The sequence below is a fragment of the Phascolarctos cinereus genome, unplaced genomic scaffold (assembly GCF_003287225.1).
Source record: "Phascolarctos cinereus isolate Bilbo 61053 unplaced genomic scaffold, phaCin_HiC Scaffold_4;HRSCAF=312, whole genome shotgun sequence".
Lineage (NCBI taxonomy): Eukaryota > Metazoa > Chordata > Mammalia > Diprotodontia > Phascolarctidae > Phascolarctos > Phascolarctos cinereus.
Genome location: NW_027555847.1, coordinates 330,745,630 through 330,767,264, shown reverse-complemented (window position 1 = coordinate 330,767,264; position 21,635 = coordinate 330,745,630). Strand labels below are relative to the sequence as shown.

General features: G+C 35.4%; 1 protein-coding gene and 2 pseudogenes across 6 annotated transcripts in view; 2 read left to right on the top strand and 1 right to left on the bottom strand.

The window, feature by feature from the left end:
• The window catches only part of KIF2A (kinesin family member 2A), a 101,144-nt gene that overhangs the window by 36,262 nt on the left and 43,247 nt on the right, over positions 1–21,635 (top strand). For 4 of the 6 annotated variants that reach the window (XM_021007199.2, XM_078153176.1, XM_021007202.2 and 1 more), the window contains 5 exons: positions 5,648–5,742; positions 6,454–6,573; positions 8,955–9,009; positions 11,133–11,255; positions 11,962–12,062. In XM_021007199.2, the coding sequence (XP_020862858.1) occupies positions 5,648–5,742; positions 6,454–6,573; positions 8,955–9,009; positions 11,133–11,255; positions 11,962–12,062 (494 nt within the window). The remainder of the gene's footprint in view (positions 1–5,647; positions 5,743–6,453; positions 6,574–8,954; positions 9,010–11,132; positions 11,256–11,961; positions 12,063–21,635) is intronic. The other 2 variants (XM_021007200.2, XM_021007203.2) reach the window with 1 other exon arrangement.
• LOC144456914 (somatomedin-B and thrombospondin type-1 domain-containing protein pseudogene) lies at positions 12,069–16,013 on the top strand (annotated as a pseudogene).
• On the bottom strand, positions 12,657–15,044 carry LOC110222328 (nuclear transport factor 2 pseudogene; annotated as a pseudogene).

Genomic DNA, 21,635 nt, shown 5'->3' with positions numbered 1-21,635 from the left:
GTTACTATCTTCTTGTTATTGTTTTTACATACAGTGTTCTGTCAGCTCCTGCACAGGTGGATGATAAATAATGGAGATTGTACTTGCCATCTTCCTTTTACTCTTTCTTCCAATCTAGTCATTTCAGTGAGTTTCTTAAAGTAGTGGAAAGTACAGAAAAATATTTGCCTCAAATATCAACCAAAACAAAAAGTCTTGATATTCAAAACATAAAGCGTGTGTGTGTGTCTGCGTATGTCTATGTGTGTGTACATTAAACTAACTACCATTCCACAGTATATACTTGGGCAAAGGAATTGATAGTTTTCTTTTTTCTTTTTTTCTTTTTCGTGAGGCAGTTGGGGCTGAGTGACTTGCCCAGGGTCACGCAGCTAGGAAGTGTCAAGTGTCTGAGGCTGGATTTGAACTTGGGTCCTCCTGACTCCAGGGCCAGTGTTCTATCCACTATGCCACCTAGCCGCTTCTAGAATGGATAGTTTTCAAAATAAGAATTAGAAATTGTAAGTGATCACATGAGAACATTCTCTGAATCACTAACAGAACAGTAAGAAATGCAAATTAAAACTACTCTGAGGTTCATACAGCGATGCAGGGGCCATGAAAAGACAGGCAACCTGACATACTGGTGTATCTCTGGTAGTTGAACAATTCTTGTTTTCAGTTTGGAATTATGCCCAAAAAAAGTGATTGTACTCTCCATGTGCTTTGACCCAGCACCCCACTACGGAGCATATATTCCAGGGAAGTAGAAAATAAAGTAAAGATTCAATACTTGCTAAAACATTTATGGCAATTTTTTGGTAGCAAAAAAGGTAAAAACAATAAATGACCATCATTTGGGGGTGTGGCTGGAAAAATGTGATATCCGAATACAACAGAGTAATGTCCTAATAAGAACTAAGATATGAGGAATTCTGGAAAACATGGGAAGATTAGGATGAATTGATAGAGAGTGAATTAAGTCAGAATTGACAGGACAGTGTCTGCAGTGACTATAACAATATAAATTAAAAGATATATAAAAGGAGGTTAAACTGTGAGTAATTGAAAGAACATTGAAAGTACTAGAGAACAGATAATGAAACATACATCCTTCCTCTCAGAGAGGGAGTGAACTGCTAGCAAGAAATATGTATAAATTGTCAGATACGATCTCTATTAAATATTTTTACTTAATTGTAATTGTCACAAAGGAAAGTTTGCTTAGGGAAGTAGATGGGAAATGACTGGCATAAAGACCAAAATCATTGAAAAATTATCATGAATTTGTCTCTTTAAAAAATGTTTTATTGAAACTTAACATTGAGCATCGATATAGCCAACTAAACTTGTTTACTGTTAACTACTTACATTAAAATTTATTTCAGTATACAGTGAATATCATTTTTCTGTCATTCCTTCTAATTGGGATTCTTTATTTGTCCTTTGTCATTTGCTTTTCCTCATAAGTGGTCATAGCCTGTGACCGTCTGGTTCTTTTACACTTTGCATTATTTAATAGACTTTTTAAGATTTCTTTGAATTTCTCTTCATTGTGTTATGGTGATACAATACTTCAGTTTATTTAACCATAACCCTATTATTAAAAATGTAGGTTTTCATTTCTTTTTTAATTTTCATATAATACTTTTGTGAAAATCTGTACAGATAACTTTTCTCTTTGATAACATTTTCTTTTTTTAATTATTTATTTTTAGTTTTCAGCATTCATTTTCATAAGATTTTGAGTTCTAAATTTCCCCTCTCCCTCCCCTTTCCCCTCCAAGACAGTATGCAATCTGATATAGGCTCTACATATATATTTATATTAAACATATTTTACATTAGTAATGTTGTAAAGAAGAGTTAGAACCAATGGGAGGAACCACAAGAAAGAAGAAACCAAGAAAAAAGAGAGAACAAATAGTGTGTTTTGATCTGCATTCAGACCCCATCGTTCTTTTTCTGGATGTGGATAGCATTTTCCATCATGAGTTTTTTGGAGTTGTCTTCGATCCTTGCATTGCTGAGAAGAACTAAGTCTAGCAACAGTGTTGCTGTTACTGTGTACAGTCTTCTGGTTCTGCTCACTTCACTCAGCATTAGTTCATGTAAGTCTTTCCAGGTTTTTCTGAGGTCCACCTGGTCATTATTTCAAGGAACAATAATATTCCATTACATTTGTATACCACAACTTGTTCAGCCATTCCCCAGTTGATGGGCACATCCCCATTATTTCTAACTCTTAGCCACCGCAAAAAGAACTGCTATAAATATCTTTGTACATGTGGGTCCTTTTCCCATTTTTATGATCTCTTTAGGATATAGACCTAAAAGTGGTATTGCTAGGTCAAAGGGTATGCACAGATTTATGGTTTTTAGGGCATAGTTCCAAATTGCTCTTCCAGAATGGTTGGATCAGTTCACAGCTCCACCCACAATGTATTAGTGTTCCAATTTTCCCACATCTCCAAAATTTATCATTCTCCTGTTTTGTCATGTTGTCCAATCTGATAGGTGTGATGTGGTACCTCAGAGTTGTTTTAATTTGCATTTCTCTAATCAATAGTGATTTGGAGCATTTTTTTCATATGACTATAGATCTGCTAGATTAGTTTCTAAGAAAACACAGCTTTGCTTGCCTAACTTTCCTTCTTAAAAACCTTTTTCTTTTAAACCAGTATTTTCAGACTGCCAATCCAAAGTTTTTCACATCTGTGAAACTTTACTACTCAAGGTCCTTAAGAAAAAATTGGCTCTTAACAGACAAGGTGAATCATTCCATAATTTAATACAGTTAATTTGAACTGGCCCTAAGTCAGTTTCTTGGGTTGTGGCACATTGTTTTATCAGCAGGTATTAGATGTTCATCTCTTAGTGATATTATATAGTTATTTTAATTATTGTAGCCAGTTTTAAAGATTTATTCTTTTGATTGCCTCCACTTGAGCCCTTCTTAGATGCAGTGGAGGTGCTTGGAAGCTTTTTCACCTCTGGCCCTATGTGAGGCTGTCCTACTGTCTGAGGTGAAAATAGAGTGGCTTTTTATGGGAGTTGGCCAGTAAGTGCTAAGGTTTTTTTTGTTACAGTTATTCATAACCTCTATTGGTAGAAGTAGTACCAACACTAATGGAAATAACTAATGTTTTTAAATAGTGAGGTATTGTTTTTGATAACATAACTATTAAGATATTAGGATGATTTTTAAGTGAGAAGGGAAAAGTAATAATGGCCCTGGCTAAGTTATCAAAAAGATAGCATTGAATGAAATATCAAATTTGTCTACACATATGATACAAGTAAAGCAGAAGTTGATTCTTTGATGAGAAAGAAGGAAATGTTAAATATCATTCAGAGACACATTTACCTATTTTAAAAATCAGTTTATTGTTTGGTCTGGATCAGAAGAGAATGCATGATGTTTTATCTAATAATAGTATGATATCAGCAAGGTCTTTCTCACTTTTGAAGAGAAGAATATTCTGAATTGAAAAATAAACCAGTATTTTTTCAAGCAAAAGTTTCTTGAAATAAAATGCCAAAGAAGTTCTTTTAAAACATGTTTAATTAGCTGATAGATACTTTTGAAGATTTTACATATAATTTGCTTTTTGAGTTGTCAACAAGAAGCCATTTTGACAGTATTAAAACCAAAGCAAAAAAAATCTTGCTGTCACATTTTAGCTCTTACAGTCAAATTTTTTTATCTGTCTATTTATTTATTTTTAGTTTTCAACAGTCACTTTTCTAAAATTTTGAGTTCTAAATTTTTCCCTTCCCCCTCCCCAGGACAGCATGCAATCTGATATAGGCTATACATATAGATAATTATATTAAACATTTCCACATTGCTCATGTTGTAAAGAAGAATCAGAACAAAAGCCACAAGAAAGAAAAAACAAAACAAAAAAGAGAAAATAGTATGCTTCAATCTGCATTTGAACTCCATAGTTCTTTCTTTGGATGTGGATAGTATTTTCCATCATTACTCTTTTGGAATTGTCTTAGATCATTGCGTTGCTGAGAGGAACTAAGTCTGTCATAGTTGATCATCACACAATGTCGCTGTTACAGTCAGATCTTTAAGGATAGAAAATTGTTAAGAAAAATAAAGCAATCCTACCAGTTATTTTCACTTTCTATAACTTTTAATTATATATTAATGTCCTTATTATGCAAAGTATCTTTGAAATTTCTTAATGTGTATTTGTTTCATTTGAATGAGAAAAGAAGTGAAAAAGATTTGGATAAAAAGCATTTTATTATTGAGAGAGAGAGAGAGAGAGAGTGTGTGTGTGTGTGTAAGTGAAGAGAAAGACAGAAAACAGTTTTAGGTAAATCTCCCTGTTTTGTTCCTTTTGTGATAGATACTAGTTATCAAGGTCTTTGAACAAAATTAAGTGTTATGTATCTTAAGCAACCACATATGATTTTGACGTATGCATGGGAGGTATCCTATTGGAGGAAAACCTTTAAAGGTTGCATTTTCCCTACCAAAATACATTGTTATAGACTGTAGTGAGTTTTTTGATTACTTATACCTTTCATTCATTTTTATGACTGTGTAGTTGTGATTTACTCTATAATATCAATTGCAGACGCCTACCAATCAATTCTCTTCCTATATCTTTATCAGAGGTGTTCTCAATATTATATTGATTAGTCTTATAAAAATTTTATAGTGATGGGAAAGTAGGTATATGAGTCAGCTATTGATAATTCTCTAATTGCTTGGAGGGGGGTAGATAACATCCAGGAATTTTTCCAAGTATTTGGTAGCTTTTCCTCCTTCATATGTCTTGAGAATTGATCCTATCACCATTACAATTCTCTGAATGAGATTCATGGATGAAGTGAGAGATTGAACTGTGCCAGGGGTTCTTAACCTTTTTATCTGTTCTGTTTTTTAACCTTTAGTAGTCTGGGGAAATCCTATAAATCCTTCGCAGGCTGTTTAAATTTGCAAAATGCATAAGATTACAAAGGAAATTAATGATATTGAAATGCATTAATCATTATTTTTAAAAACAAGGTCGTAGAGCCCCAGAAGTGATCCTGAACTAGAGGGTCTTTTAAATCCGATTCAGCTCCTAAGATTTATTCTGACTTTACTGTTAATTTTCTATGTGGCCTTGGGCAGTTAGTAATTTTATATGCCTGGGCCTCAGTTTTCTCCTGTACAAAATATGTGGATTGGACTAAATTAGCTTTAAGAAGGTCTCTTCACTAATTCTAAATCCTCTTATCAGTATACTTTATACTGTTTATGCAGTTGCCATATTCTGCAGTTAGCATTTATATGTGTAGAAGTCATCTCTCTTACTAGATTGTAAACTCTTTGATGGGTGTTTTTGGTCTTTTCCCAGAAATTGACGCCTAATGTATGCTTGTTGACTGATTATTTATTTTTGTATTCACCTCGTGTACCTAGCACAATGCATTCTACATAATAGATGCTTAATGTTTATTAAATTGGTGAATGGTGAAGCCATGCTTGTGACTGATATTATCTGGTTGTTGCATCAAAGATAGTTATTGTTCATTCCAAATTCGTGCTAAACTAAAGATTACCTCATGTTTTTCAAACCCCTTTGTTAAAATACAGTATCACAGAAAGGTTAGAAACATGTTAATGATATTTTATCCCATGTATCTTATTCCCATTTAGGTCGAATACATCAAGCTATGGTAACATCTTTAAATGAAGATAATGAAAGTGTAACTGTTGAATGGATAGAAAATGGAGATACAAAAGGCAAAGAGGTACGTACCATTACATTTAACTTTATAGTTCTCTAATAATGATCCTTTTAAAAAGCTGTAAGTATTTTTAGCTTTAATTCAACCATAATTTTTCTTATGATTCTTCCAACGGTGTGTTCTGGATTTTATTTACTAGAACTTTATTTGCTGCTACACTCATTTCCTAAGTATGAGTTCTCATAGAAAAACTGTTTGAAATGAGGTCAGCGAACTGATTTTTTTGAAACTTCTTTTTGATCTTTTACTACAGTGGTGTTGACTGTAAAAATAAATTAAAAAGCAAAATACTAATGCACCTTAGAGTATATGTATTTTCAAATCTTTCCTGTAAAATTTTGATTTTTGAGAATGTTTATTTTGAGGGAAGTATATTCTTCTTCATATCTATGATTGGGTATATCACTAATTAGGTTTAAGTCAGATGGAAATGCCACTTTTTTCTAACTTATCTCATAAAAGTGAACTACAAATCTGCAGTAGTTACTATATAATTCCATTCTTTTTATGCTGGTAGCATATCCAAATAATCCAGGGAATTCAAAACCACAAAAACTGTCAAAGGTAGCTTCTTACATGTACAAAAGACCATAATTTTTGGTGTTATGCCAATCTCAACTAAAATCACTAAGTTTATCTGTTTGTTTTCTTAATTCACATGAAAAGTGGCTTTAAGTATACTCCTGTCTAAGCCTATTTTTTTCTTATAAACAGATCGACTTGGAGAGCATCTTTTCACTTAACCCTGACCTTGCACCTGATGAAGAAATTGAACCTAGCCCAGAAACACCTCCACCTCCCACCCCTTCAGCCAAAGTAAACAAAATTGTGAAGGTTTGTAATTATCATTGAATGTTTAAGGAATCACTTTTAGAATTTGTGATTCCGAAATGATGGTATATTAAGGCTGTGTTTTGGAAAATAACCAATTTACTCCCACCTCTGTGTGATCAAGGATGTCTAGTTTTCAATTTGAGGAATTTTTAGAAAAGACTTTAGAACTTCCTGTCTGATAAAGTGTTAGCTGCAAACTTAAGGCTTTTCATAGAGTATGTGACCCTAAATTTTCTCATTTCAAAGCACATAGTTCTGCTATCACCTGCTACAATAGCAGGTGACTTGCTCAGGGTCATATAGTAAATGTTTTAAGGATTCAAACTCAGGACTTCTAGACGCCAAGGATGGCACTCTCTCCATTATGCCACCTACCTGCTATATGCTCTGTATTTCCTAATATATGAGTATCCCCCGGTCAAGGACGCTTTCTTTTTTGTTTTTGTATACCTAGTACCTTGTGCATAGTAGGCATTTTATAACTGTGTGTTGAGTTTTTATCTTTCCACCTGCTTGCCTTCTTCTTAGGGAACTGGAAAGTAATAAATCCTGGTTCTTGATTTCTTTGGTGGCTTTTAGTACATTGAATCCCCTAATTTTCCTTACTAATATGTTATTATCTTATTCACGTATCTTTCAAAATAAAGGCAGGAAAAGACAAGCAGTTGTGTTCATTCCTGTGTTATCTTCAAATGGCATCATTTTTACAACAAGAATAATCTTCCTAACATTAAAAGAGTAGGTGACAGTTGTAGCCCATTGTAAACCCTATGTGCTTATTGGCTTTGTAGCTTGATTCTCATTGTGGTATGCTAGAAAGAGGGCAGAACTTAGAGTCAAAGGCCCTGGTGTTGAATCTTATCTCTGGCCCTTACTGCCTGTCATTTCATATCTCTGGGCCTTATTATTTCCATCTGTAAAGTAAAGAGTTGAACAAGTTGACCTCCAAGGTACCTTCCAGTTCTGAAGCTATGATACTTTGAACCCTATAAGGTAAGTAATACAAATCTTATTAGTACCATTTGTAGATAAGGAACCTGAGACTGACCAAGATAAAGTAATTTATTTAACCCAAGTCATAGAACTAAGATGTGGCAGAGCCACTGAACCCAGACCTAGGCCCAGCCCAGTGCTCTCTGCAGCACCCAATTCCTCTTGGATGCTTTTAAGTGTTACGATTCATCTATCATTTACTACATCTCCTATTGTTTCTCCCTATGTTAATTAGTTACCTGTCATAGGAACAAATTATCCGCAGCCCTCACCCTGTCATCTTTACATTGCTTAGTTTTTCCCTGTGTCCTTATTATCCCTTCCCTTTCCAAGACAGCCATCCATTAGTACAAATAATTTTTTTTAAGTAAAGAAGGAAAAAAGAGAAAAATTAGCAAAGCCAGTCACTACATCAAAAAAAGTTGACATTACATGTACTGTTCCATACCTGTGGGACAAACACCATCCATATCTTCCGCCCCCCCCAACCCCAAACACACACACACACACACCTAAAGGAGTCAAATGTATTCCAGCTCTTCTTTGGGGCCAGACTTAGCTGTTTGGTAGTTTTCTGGTGGTTGTTCTTTCTATTTATATTGATGTCCTTAGCTACACTAAAGATATAGCTAGTAGCATATCAACTGTCCAGCCTCCGGTACTTCGTCCTGAAATGAAGACTTTTAAGGAGTTCTAACAGCTTTATAACTAAATAATGTGATCATTATAGACTTACATTAATTTTTGAACTACTCGGAAATTTCTATTCCAGTTGAGGTTGTCTTTGAGCTATTTTTAAATAATTAGCTTCAAGGGAAAATAAAGATATTCAAGCAGACATTGTAATAAAGTAAGCTAGTTTATTATTTGAAACAAAACTTTAATTTTATGTGTGATTTCATCTGGGTCTCTAAATGGTCTCAAAATTTTATTTCAAGATCATTGCAAATATATAAATAAAAAGCATCATCACTTAGTGGATAGGGGACTGGACTTAAAGTCAGGAAGACATAAATTCATATCCTGCCTCAGACACTTACTAGTTTTGTGACCATGGGCAAATCATTTAAACTCTCTGGGCCTTGTGACTTCTTTATCTGTAAACTGAAGCATTTTGATTCTGTCTTCCAAGGTCCTTTCCAACTCCAAATCTGACCCTATAATGTGTTGTTATCCGACTTTGAAATATGTATTATTTTCAGACCTTTTCATATGAAAAAGTTTAATAGATTTACAGATGCTATTAATTATAAAATCAAGTTACCTGTAATTTTAGCTTCTTAGAATTTTTATGATTGCTTTTTTAAATATAAAAGTATGCCAGAATTGTGTTTTGCATAATGAGTGAATTTAGAGAAAAAAGTAATGGTGATTGTCTTCTTTTCTAGAATCGCCGGACTGTGGCCCCTATTAAGAACGACCCTCCTGCAAGAGACAATAGGGGTAAAGTATAAATAAGGCTACTATTAATACGGATTTCGCATATGGATATGGGAAATAAATAGAGGGTTTTTGTTTGAGGGTTGAGATTGTTTTTGTTTTCATATGTATTTTGAGGGTCTAGAACAATGGTTGCATTGTATTGGAAACTCCCTTTACTGATACATATTAGCCATTTATCTGTAATGTAGTCTAGGATAGTAGCCTGGGCCGCTGAGGGGTTGAATGATTTGGCCGTGGTCATTCATTGTAAGCTTTAGCATATTTTTCCAAAGTAATAAATGTGTATCATGGAGGACTTCCAATATCAGTACTTCCTGACTCTGAGCCTAGCCCTCTCCACCATTGTAAGAAACTTTGAACTATACTTAATTTTTTTCAATGCATTTGGAATCCTCTTAATTTTTGAGTAAAACACTTTTTTAAGTCAAAGAATGATATGCTTCAGGTAAAACTACCTAATTATATAATTTTTCATTTTAAGAGCCAGTACTCAATACAGTAATTACATATTTGGCCATTAGTTTTGCAAAATTTAGGGAGCTGGGAAAGAGGATGTCTATATAATCCCTCAAAAAACTACAGTCCCTAGCATTTCCCCCTCAAACCTTGAAAATAATAACTGAAAGAACAGGTAAGCACTATACCATTTATTTTTAGACATCAAGTTTTAATCTACAATTCATATCCTTTTCAACTGCTTTTAGCAAACTTCCAAAGTTCAAAACTAATAACAACTGCCCCAGTTTTACATATACATATGTATGTTTATTAGTTATATATGTTAATTCTAACAGCTAAAAATAAATGCCCCAGAACTGACATTTAAAGTTTGCAGTTTACTTTAAATACAAGACCTTATTTGAGTCTCACAACAACCCTGTAGGTAAATGCTATAACCTGCATTTCATAGCTGAGCAAACTGGGCTTCAGGAAGTTTTCATGATGACTTGCCCCAGTGAAGGTCTGAGATAGTATTCACACCTCTCTCTTCCTGATTCAGCTCAGCACTATTTTACTTACTAGATCACACTGTCTTTCTTTGACAACTGTTGGTGCAGACAGTAGCGTTCCTGGTGAAGGAAGGAGGAGAGGATTAAAAAACCTATTTCTTATAATTGGATTGAACATGGAGGGGAGGGTTATCTGCATTATAAACTATCTTCAATACAGTTATTGAAAATTATGACTTCCGTACTGTTACAATATTTTGGTGTTGCTTGCAGAACTTTATACTCTTTTTGCCTTTTACAGCTCCCATAGAAAAATAAAACTAAATTGATGTCAGTATATTCATTATTTAGTATTAGTTCCAAGGTGTAATTAATTTAGTGGAAATTTCGTTTCTGAATCTGCATATACTACTTTGCAAATATTCATAAGCTCTTTAATAATTAAATGCTTATGTCAATTCCTGTTGAATAAAACTGGCATATCTATATGCTAAAATCTAAGACTTTAAATATACATGGTTTTAGATTGATGACAGCAAAAAATGTGATATAATTTACAGTTTCATTAACCTATGTTCTACCAGTTCATTTATTATACTCCAGTATAGGAAGAACCACATGAATGACTTAAGTAAGTCCTTGAGAGTTATCTGAGGCACAGAGAGGTTAAGTGACTTGCCCCTAGTCTCAGAGCTAGTAAGTGTCAGCGACCTACTTGCTTATTCTATGCATATACCTTATCCTAAAATTCCACTTTGATAGTCATCCTTACTAGACCATGGACCCTAGGTGACTAAAGTTTTCAAAGGACAATGCCAAGCACCTAGTAAGCACTTACTAAATGTCTTTTCACTTGTTTAAAGGCTTCTGTAATTTAAGCTTTGTTATAGCCTCCTAACCTGAAAAGGCTTTGAGTGTGGGCTTGGTAGTGGACTCTTAATAAAGGACCCACCTAGCCAAGTTTGAAAAATGTTGTTTCCAGAAAGTTGGCCAGCAGGCCAACTTTTTTCTGTAGCAGTTCATGAAAAACTGTTACTAAGATGTGAATAGAGTTACAGTCTAGGTCAGTTGAAGGATCCACATTGATGAAATATAGATCTTTTGAAGTTATAATGCTATGTTAGAAGTTGTTTTTATTAATGCCTTGAATAATAATTCCTGTTTCATTTGCAGTGGTTGGTTCTGCGCGTTCACGGCCTAGTCAATTTCCTGAACAGTCTTCTGCTACACAACAGAATGGTAGTGTTTCAGATATATCTCCAGTTCAAGCTGCAAAAAAGGAATTTGGACCCCCTTGTATGTAAACCACGTATCAAGGATTCATTGATTTCAGGCATACATGTATTCTCTCTTGGTCTAACTTATAAATCCTCAAAGGAAAGGGTCAGTTTTCAAACCCAATCGATTATTGTCTGTGTCTCATTGTATTGAGATTCTTACTCTGAAGAATTAAATTTTGTGTTCTCACATCCTTGGTCTACCAATTGGGGCTTAAATTTATTTTTCTCTATATGATAATTTAATTTGGGTTTTGCAAACAGCAAATTTAATGATATCTCAGCACTTTTAGTTTGAAGTTCCTTTTTTTTAAAAAAAAAACAAAGACTGGGGTAACCATCTGTCCAGGAGGTTGTAGAAGGAATTCTGTGCTCTATTGGAATCAGATGACCTCTAAGCTCCCTTCCAACTCTAAGACTCTGTGATTCTAAACCAAGAGATGACATGTATCATTATGTTGTGGAGTCTTTTTTTTTCAATTCTTTTTTTGGCATATTTATTGTCCTGTTCCTAGTTTTTTTGTAAAGCAGCTTATAAATAAAGATTAAATAGTTGCAGTTGGCATGCTTTGTCATGTGAGCCTATTGTTTAATGGCATGAAAGTGAAAAATAGGAAATATTTTAAGTGATGAAATATTAGTAAATATTACTATGAATACTATAAATCATTATTATAAGGGGAAAAGATATTTGTAGATCTTATCCATTTCTTTTTCACTTTTAGCACGTAGAAAATCGAATTGTGTGAAGGAAGTAGAGAAGTTGCAAGAAAAACGTGAGAAAAGGAGACTACAACAGCAAGAACTTAGAGAAAAAAGAGCCCAGGTTTGTATTATAAATATAAAGTTAAAGGATGTATTTCATGTGTGATCTAGAGCAGGGGTGGGGAACCTGTGGCCTCGAGGCTGTGGGTTTCCCAGCCCTGATCTAGAGGTTAAAAGACCTTATTGATGAAAGTGATTGTTGGTTTTTATCAGTAAAATTATATACCATTCATTTACGTTACAGCATTCCATATTCTGTGCTTCCTTTTTTTTTTCTTTTTTTAAAATTTTCTTATTACAGAAATTTTCATGGTTTCATTGCATAATGAGGCATTGGAACATCTGAACAAACCAGTGTCTGGGTTGCACCTACAGCTGCTGCTTTCTCCTTCTTTCTTTGGGTTACTGGAGCAACTTGTCTGTACATTTTTTTAAAAAAGACAGCGTTTTGCATTTCTTAGTCTAGTTTCTAAGGCATGAGCTGGTATAATACAAACTTCTCCTGGCAGATGCCGCTAGTCTAACTTCAAAACATCTTGCAAAACACACGTATTGCCACCACCATAGTGTCTACCCACTTAGAGGAAGGAAATGTGAATATCAGGAAGAAGAGGAGACAGAAGGAAATAGCTTGGGTGCCTTGAGAAGAGAGGATTCAGCTGGAGTTGTGTAGCACTAGCCTGAACATGTTTTTGGTGCAGCCCTAAGCAAGTTTTGATGTTCTTTAATAGACCCATCTGGTGGAATCCCTTGATGAGATCTTTATCAGCTTTTAGCTGTCCCACAGCCATACTGAGTATATAGCTATCACAGGTGGGCTGGTAGGCCTATGCTGTTATGCTATGTTATATTTTCTGAAATAGAAGGCCAGACAATTTCTTCATGATAGTTGTTTTGCCTTGGAATTGCTCTCCCACGTAAGGCAAGACACATCAATGTATATTACTCTGTATTGGGTTCTTTCATTATCAGATAACTGATAGTAATGTTACATGAACATAGATCCATTATGCTCCAAAAATGGATCTTCACCCAGCAGCAGAAGCTGTAAAATGAAGGGATTGGATTAGAAGATGTTTAAGACTCCTTCCAAGCTCTTAAAATCTGTAAAAATAGTATCCTAGGATGATGCTGGGATTCATAGTTTGATGGGCTGTCATGATGGTGGTGATGGCGGCAGTTGTCATCATCCCTTTCCCCCTATAATTCTTTTAAGTGATATATTGAGGATAATAGAACAATACAAACATTCGTATTAGTTTTTAAATAACATGTATTATAATTTTGTATTTGTTTATATATTTATTATATATTTAATCATATGTATTTAAAATTTCACAGGATGTGATTTGACTTATTGCATTAATTTTGTGTGACATTCTATTATTACTAATGAGGTTCTTTTTTTTATTTATGTACTAACAGTGATAAGGCAGCATGGCATGGCAAATAGGCAGTTGGTCATGGAGTTAGGAAGACCTGGGTTTAAATCCTCCTCTGATACAGGCGACCCCCAAGCAAGTTACTTAAATTTTTAGTGCCCCATGTGACTTTCTAAGATTCTTACGTCACAAAGCAAGTGCTATGATGATGTGTTTCTGATTTCACTGTATTTTTCATGATTCACTGATTAGCTTACATTTGATAGGAAATATTTTCTTATTTTTTAAAAATTTATATTAAACATTAATTTATCTGTGTAAGTTACTTTTACATATTGGTCTTTGATGAGTTATTTTTTTAATTCATGCATTATAGATATAAGCGGGGAAAGACAACAAACTATCTCATTCAACCCTCTCATTTTACAGATGAAGACACAAACTCAAGCAGGTTAAATAACTTACCCAGAACCACATGGGCAGAGTCAGAGGCAGAACTAGAAATCCAGATTTGTGCCATGGTATTAAAGATTTTGGGGGGGGGCTTGGGTTGGGCAGGCAATGGGGTTAAGTGACTTGTCCAGGGTTACATAGCTAGTAAGCATCTAGTGTCTGAGGCTGGATTTGAACTCAGGTCCTCCTGATTCCAGGGATGGTGCTCTATCTACTGCACCATCTAGCTGCCCCCATGCTACTAAAATTTTAAAGAAAGTTTATCTTGTACGTTTTTTTTTTTCAACTTAAAAGAAATCTGGCCAATATGGAGGAAAAGGTGCATGCTTGTTCAACCTTAAGCAAAATTAAAAATGACTTAATGCATTTATTGATAAATGTTTCCTTTTAATAAAATTTATTTGTGAAGTTGATAGTTTCCAGTTAGATAAGTATATTGTTGCTTTTTTTGTTTGTTTTTGATCAGTTATTTGCTATTTACAAATTATCATACATAGTCTCTTCTGTTTTTTAGCTGGTAATGCCTTTCAGCAGGCAGTATGAGGTAGTGGATATAGAGCTGGACTCAGAATCTGGAAAACCAGGATTCCAGTCTCACCTCTAACACATATACTTAACATCTCTGTGCCCCAGGCACTTCTCTAGGACTATGCATTGCAGAGCAGTTAGTTGAAAAATTGGTCAAAATTGGAAGAGGATTTTTCCTCACCATAGGTTAACTGGATTCTGTTCTAATAGAAACACAAATCCTGATTTTCCCTTCTCCTCTCCTGTCTAAAAAAAAAAATCTTGAAAGTAGATTTATTATATGAATGTAAGTAATCACGCCAACGTATACCTTTTTCTACTGTCACCTACACTGCTACTTCCTTTTCTTTGCCCTTTCTTTTTCTATGGGACAAGGGGAAGGACAGTGTGAATTACCACTTCAGAGCTGTAAATAATCTTCCTACTAGCTAAACATCTTGGCCTTTGAGACAAAATGTGCCTATTCTGCCCATAACTAGTCAGCTTAGTTAAAGTTATCAGATTATTTGGCTATGTAAACATATTTTTAATTTCTAATTTGAGGATTGTTTTTGGCTTTTTTTTTTTAAACATACTTTGGGATTAGAATTCAGCCAATTCAGATTTTTAAAGAGAGAGAGTGAACTCACTCTTCCTGGGGACCAAGTTAAGTTGCCACCACTTTCTGCTGCCGTCACCATAGTTCTGCCTTTGGACAAGGAGAAGCCTTCATGATGCAGACCTTTCTATGTGCCCATTGGGTGGTAGCACTGTAAGATTGGTGTTTCTCTGGGTCTTGGCCTAGAGATGTTGCTCTAAAGTGGAGTGGTGCTGCCCGATGCCGGGCCTCATCTGTTTTGTCTGGGGCTGGAGGTTAGACCAGGTCTATCGGATGTGCTGTTGTGACCAAGTATATCAGCTTACTGACAGCTGTGGCTTTGACAATGCCTGGGCTTGCTTAGCTTGCCCAGTGCATTGTGGGAGACAAAGAAGACCCTGGAGCAGCTGTGCAGACATGCACATGTATGTGAAGATGTTATGTGCAGCAGGAACCTCAGAATTCTGGAGAGCTTTGCCCTCCCCTTTAAGAGAAAGCTGTCTGGAGTACACAACTCTGTATGGACAATATTCATAGTGTTATTGCTTTTATCACTACCTCTGCATACAATAAGGAGAGAAAAGGATGGTTGGTATCTTCATGGTGGTCTGCAGACACAAGGGTTGCTGGATGTTGTATGAAGTTCAAGAAAAAATCCTTAACTCACTACTGTGCTGTGGGAAATCAGCCACTGAGCTGCTTGCTGAATACAATACCCTTGAGAAGGGAGAAGGCCTGGATTCTGATGGAAATCATACTTTACCATTGCAAGCTATTGCTAATCCTCAACATCAAGGAACTTGGGGAAAAGTTTGGTGACTGGAGCATTGCTCATGTGTGTATCTTCAATATTATAAAGTAAATTTTAACACTTTTCACAAAACTTAAGAAATTATCTGCTGTTTTGCTAAATGTTTAATTGTCATGCTTTAAAGAAAATAAATCAAGAGGGGAAACATGACATAGAATCAGTTTTTCGAAGTAAGAGACTTTCCCACATGACTCATGTAGTTTGGTGGATCAGTGTTCTATAGTAAGTTACCTCTTTAGGGTCTCTTTACTCAGGGGGAAGTTCATAGGACATACAGAACTTACGCTGTTATCCCACATTTAATAAGAATATTCACACTTCAAGTCATGTTAAGTCATTTGTTATTTTTCCCCCATTCATAATCTCCTTTAAACTTGCTAAATACTTAGGAATATTCCTGACAGAGTATTAGGCTTTATATTTAGAAACCGTCATATCTTTAAAACTTTGCATACAAGTTAAGTTCTTAAGTCTTTCATAAATGACTTTTTAACAATGTTTCTGCTCTGCTAAAAAAATTTAGGAGGAAGTAAAAGATAGCAGTGTCTTTGGTGGACAAATCAAATATTCATTGGGGGGGTTAATATAATTTACTTTTAAGTGTGGAATAATTGTGTCACTTATGGAATTTCAGCTCTATTAGCATTGAAGAAACATTTCAGTTGTAACAATTGAAGTGCTTTGACAGTATACCACAATGAAAGTTTTAAACCAAGGAGCCCTGCTTAAACATTTTATTGCTTTAATTTTTTTTCAAAAATTGAAATAGGAGAATAAATTGGCTTTAGGAAACTGTGACACTCCTTTAATGACTCCACACTTCCTCTGGAAACAAAGAACACCCATCTTTTTTAAACCAACATTCTACTGGTATTTCTGTGTGGCAGTAAGAAAGAGAATTTAACAGTCTCTGAATTAAAAATAAATATCACACAGTCATTGGGGACAAGTTTGTGGTGGGTGTGTGCAGATTGCAATATGTAACCAATGTTTAATTTCAAAGAATAGAATAAAGATGTCATCAAGTAGATGAAGATAAGCTGGTAACATGGTGAGGACGAAGGATGCCAGATGGACAGCCAGAGTGTTCTTTTGGTACCCTTCCAATGTCAGAAGAAGTTGAGGAACTCTTCCATCATGTCAGGTAGATCTCTGTGATGAAAGGACATAGACAAGAGTCCTACTAGAAAGGTGGGCATGAATAGGTTGCAGTTTTCATCGCTGAAGAGCACAAGTCTATTTGAGAATTGAGAGTGCAGATCTTACTGCCTTTAGAAAACCAGTGACCAGTATTTAAACATATACATGATAATCGGAGGAGGAAAGTGAGAGCACAAATAATCTAGGAGGATCAGAAAAGGAAGTGGCCCATGGACTGAGCCGTGAATGAAGGTAGGGACTCAGGGAGGTGGAAGTGAGAGAAAGAGAGAGAGAGAGAGATGGATGTGCATTCCAGGGTTGAACAGTGTCCTGTATCAAACACACAAAGGTGACAGATGGAATCTTGAGTTTGGGGAACAGTAGGGATGCCATTTTGGTGGGAATGTTAAGAGTATGAGAAAGGTAATCATTTGAAATCAGCTTGGAAAGTTAAGTTGGAGCCAGAATATAAAGGGATTTAAACAGCAAGCTGAAGAATTTGTATTTTATCCCCAAAGGAAAAAGGAGATATTGGAGGTTCTTAAGCAAGGGAGTGACATGGTCAGGGAAGGATTTTTGGCAGCTGTACAGAAGATAGATTGTCACTGGGAAGAAACAAGAAGCCAGAAGAAATCTAGTTAAACTGTTGTAATTGTACAGTAATAGGGTTCTGGACTAGGGTGGTAGCTGAGTGAGTGGAAGGAAAGAGATCAATATTAGGTAATTCATTGTTTCAAAATAGAAGAAGTCCTTGTTAAATTCAGCACAACTAAATTCAGTTAAATTCATGATTATTTTATGGGTCAAAATGAATACTCATAGTGATGTATGTTGCCTTCATAACACCACAGAAAGGAATCCCATCAAGTGAGTCTTTTCCTTGTCCTCATTAGTGTTGTTTATTGTGTTCATAAAGCTGTAGTCTTATAATGGTGAGCACTATTAATGTAGTATCTAGGCAGCAAATAAATTAAGGTTTTCTTCTGCATATAGTAAAAAAAAAAAGGGGGGGGGTAAATTAACTCATCACATGAACGTAGGTTAGTTCCAGTTATAAAGTCGTAGACACTAGTACCTTTGCTAATGGAAGATATGCTCCATTTAATCAGTAAGCATTTATTAAGCATTATCTATGTGGGAGGCATTGTGGGAATATAACGACAAGTGTAACCATCCTTGCCCAAAAGGAGCTTACTTAAAACTTTTAACAAGGAAAGTCTATACAAACTATACACAAAATGTGTACAATGTAGTTTTGGGGAGGGGGCAGAATTAACAGCTGAGGAGAACTGAAAATGCTTCAAGTAGAAAATCACATGTCAGAAGTGAAGAGAGAAAACATTTTAGGCCTGCTGGCTTAAACCACAGATGGGTTGTGGGAGAGCAGCCAGTAGGCCAGTATAGCTGGAATCTGTAGAGCTAGGGTTCTTAACTTGGAGTATATGGCTTTATTTGTTTTGTTTTGCTTTATGTTGACAACTGTATTTTAGTGTAATTGATTTCTGTCATGTTCCTATGCATTTTATATTAAGCATTTAAAAACATTCTAGGAAGAGGTCATAGATTTCACCAGACTGCCAAAAGGGTCCGTGACACAAAAAAAGTTTATGAAATTCTGCTGCAGAATGTGTAGAGGGAAGAAATATACAAAGTATCCAAAAATCTTAGTGTAGTTTTAATCTTTTACTAAAATTTTTGGTACACCCTATATAAGACTAGAAATGTAGTAGGTGACTTAAGTTGTGAAGAGCTTTTTAAATGACAAATGGTTTATATTTGAACCTAGATGTAATAGCTTGAAGCCGTTGCAGGTAATTGAGTAGGATGATGACGTGGTCAGACCTGTTCTTTGGGAAAACACTTCGGCAAACTGTGTAGAGGATAAATTGGAGCAAAGGAAAACTGCAGTAGTTCCAGACAGAGGTGAGAAAAGGCCTGAATTATGGTGGTGGTCACGTGAGTGGAAGGAAAGGGGATGTATGCAAGAATTGTGGAGATATAGTGTAAGTGACAAAATTTGGCCTCTGATCAGATATATGGGGTAAATGAGTGAAGAATTGAGGTTGACACAGGTTGTGAACCTAGGTTGTATCCTCAATAGTAATAGGAAAGCTTGGAAGAAAAGTGGGTATTTCAGAAAACGGTTCTGTTTTGAACATGTACTTTAAGATGACATACTTTTGTCAGCAGCTTTATTATGAAAGGTAAAGTCATATAGGCGGCATAGGTTTGTATTCTAGGAAGCAGATCACTTCTTTCCTCCGCCTTGGTTGAGTACTACTCTGTAACTCTCAGGATGTTCTCCTGCCAAATGGTATAGAAGCCCCACGTGTTTATGGTACAGAAGTTAATCTTCTTCATTCTCCAGTGATTAAACCTTTAGCCCTTTTTCTGCTAGCTTTAGAGTACAGTTATCACCTGCACAGCTACAATGACCATTGATCAGCATTGAGAATTGTACTATTTTGTATTCCTTCTACCTGTAGACCAACTTTCTTCAAAGGACTTTTATTCTCAGGGGATTTGTTAATCAGCCTCTTATTGTATAAAATGCATTTTTTCCTAAATTATTTTCCTTTTAAAATATTTATGATACCCAATGAATTATTGATGATCTCCCTAAAATATTGTATTGTAGCCTTTGTTAGTGTTAAATCTTTTTATGTATTGATGAGGCCCTTTTTGGTGAATTATTCTCAGGATCTATACAAAATAGAGTTTTCTAATTCGTTTTACTTTGGAGTAACTTAGAATTTAAAGAAGAATAATAGCCTACTCATTTCACTTTAGAGCTGAAACCTAAAGCTTTGGTAATGATCCCTATGGAGAATGACAGAATTTAAAAGTTGGAAGAGACCACAGAAGCTATGCAGCTTTAACCCTTAACTGGACCAAAATCCTCTCTGCAGCATACCAGTTAGTGACCATCTACCTTTTGTTTAATCACCTCCACTGAGGGAAACTCACTACCTTATGAGGTCTCCCATTCCACTTTTAGACAGCTCTGATTGTTAGGAAATTTTTTCTGATATAAAGCCCAAATTTGCTTCTATACTTCTAGACATTCCTCTTGGTTTTGGCTTCCCAGTCAGGCAAAACATTTCTAATCAGCTAAAGTGGGTTTAATTATCAACTCTACGTGGATGACTCCCAGATCTATATATCTAATCCCAGTGTTTCCCCTAAGGTCCAGTACCATGTTACCAACTACCTTGTGGACATTTTAAATTAGATGTGCAATAGGCATCTCAAACTTGACATATCCCAAATAGAGCTCATTATCTTTTCCACAAAAGTCATCCCTCTTTTGAACTTAACTGTTTTTGTCACATTCTCCACATTCCTCCAGTTATTCAGCTTTACAACCTTCATATCATCCTCAACACTTCACCCTTCTTCAGCCTATATATCCAGTAACTTGCCCAATGTTGTCATTTCTACCTCCATAACATATTTCCCTTCTTATTACTCATGTGGCCACCTGTAGTTCAAGCCTCTGCTTCTCCTTGGCCTATTGCAGTAGCCTTCTAACTGTTTTCCTTGCTTGAGTCTTGAGACTCCCTTTTCAAATTCATCTTCCACATAGTTTTCCAGAGTAATTTTTCTAAAGTCTGACCACATTACTCAAATAATCAACTCCAGTGGCTCACTGTTACCTCTAGAAATAAATATAAACTCCATTTAACACTCTAGCCCCAACTTGCCTTTCTAACCTTATTATATGCTACTGTCCATTCATCCAGTGGTCCAGTCATTCTGTCTTACTATTCTGTGTGCCTGCCACTCCCATTTCCCATCTCCATGCCTCTGTATGGCCATCCCATGGCCCTGAATGTATTTCTTTTCTCCCTTACCTCTATCTTTTAGAATCTCTAGTTTCCTTGAGACTTAGCTCAAATATCACCTTCTACATGAAGTCTTTCCAGATGTCCCAAACTCCTAGTACCCTCACAAAATTACCTTGTATATGCCTGTGTGTATGTAATTTAAGATATCTCTTGATAGAATATAAGAACCTTTAGGGGAGGAATTATTTTCCTTTTGGCTTTGTATCTCCAGTACCTAACATAGACTAGGTACTTAGTAAATGCTTTTAAATTGACTAATCATTTTTCCATGTGATATCCCTTTAAATACTTGAAGATTTTCATCCTTAATCTTCAGGTTAAATATCCCCAGTTCCTCCAGCCCATCCAAATATGACAGGATTTCCAGGTCCTTCGAAGTACTAGTTGCCCTCATTTGAATGCTCTCAGGTTTATCAGTTACCTCCTTAAAATGTGGCACTGAAACCTAAGCACACTGCTTGAGGTGTGGTCTGACCAGGTTAGACTGTAGAAAAATGATCATCTCCCTCATCCTGGACATTATGTTCAGGGCAGTCGCAGATTGCATTAGCTTTTTTGTCTTCCCTGTCATTCTCTTGACTCATTGAATTTACAGCCTGCTAGAATCTTCAGGACATTTTTGATTAAATGCTATTCTAACTCCTTATTCCCTAGTCTTATTTGTAAAGTTGGTTTTTGGAACCCCAATATAAAAATTTACATTTATACCCATTTTATTTCTTCTTCTTAGATGCAAATCAGTACTCTTAACAATTGAGATCTTTGGATCCTCATACTCTGATTCATCAGCAAATTTTGTAAGCATCCCATTTATCCCTTTAATTCATGTTATTCATAATAAATGTTAAACAACATAGGCCAAGAATAGATCCTTAAAAATCTAGTAGAGAGCACT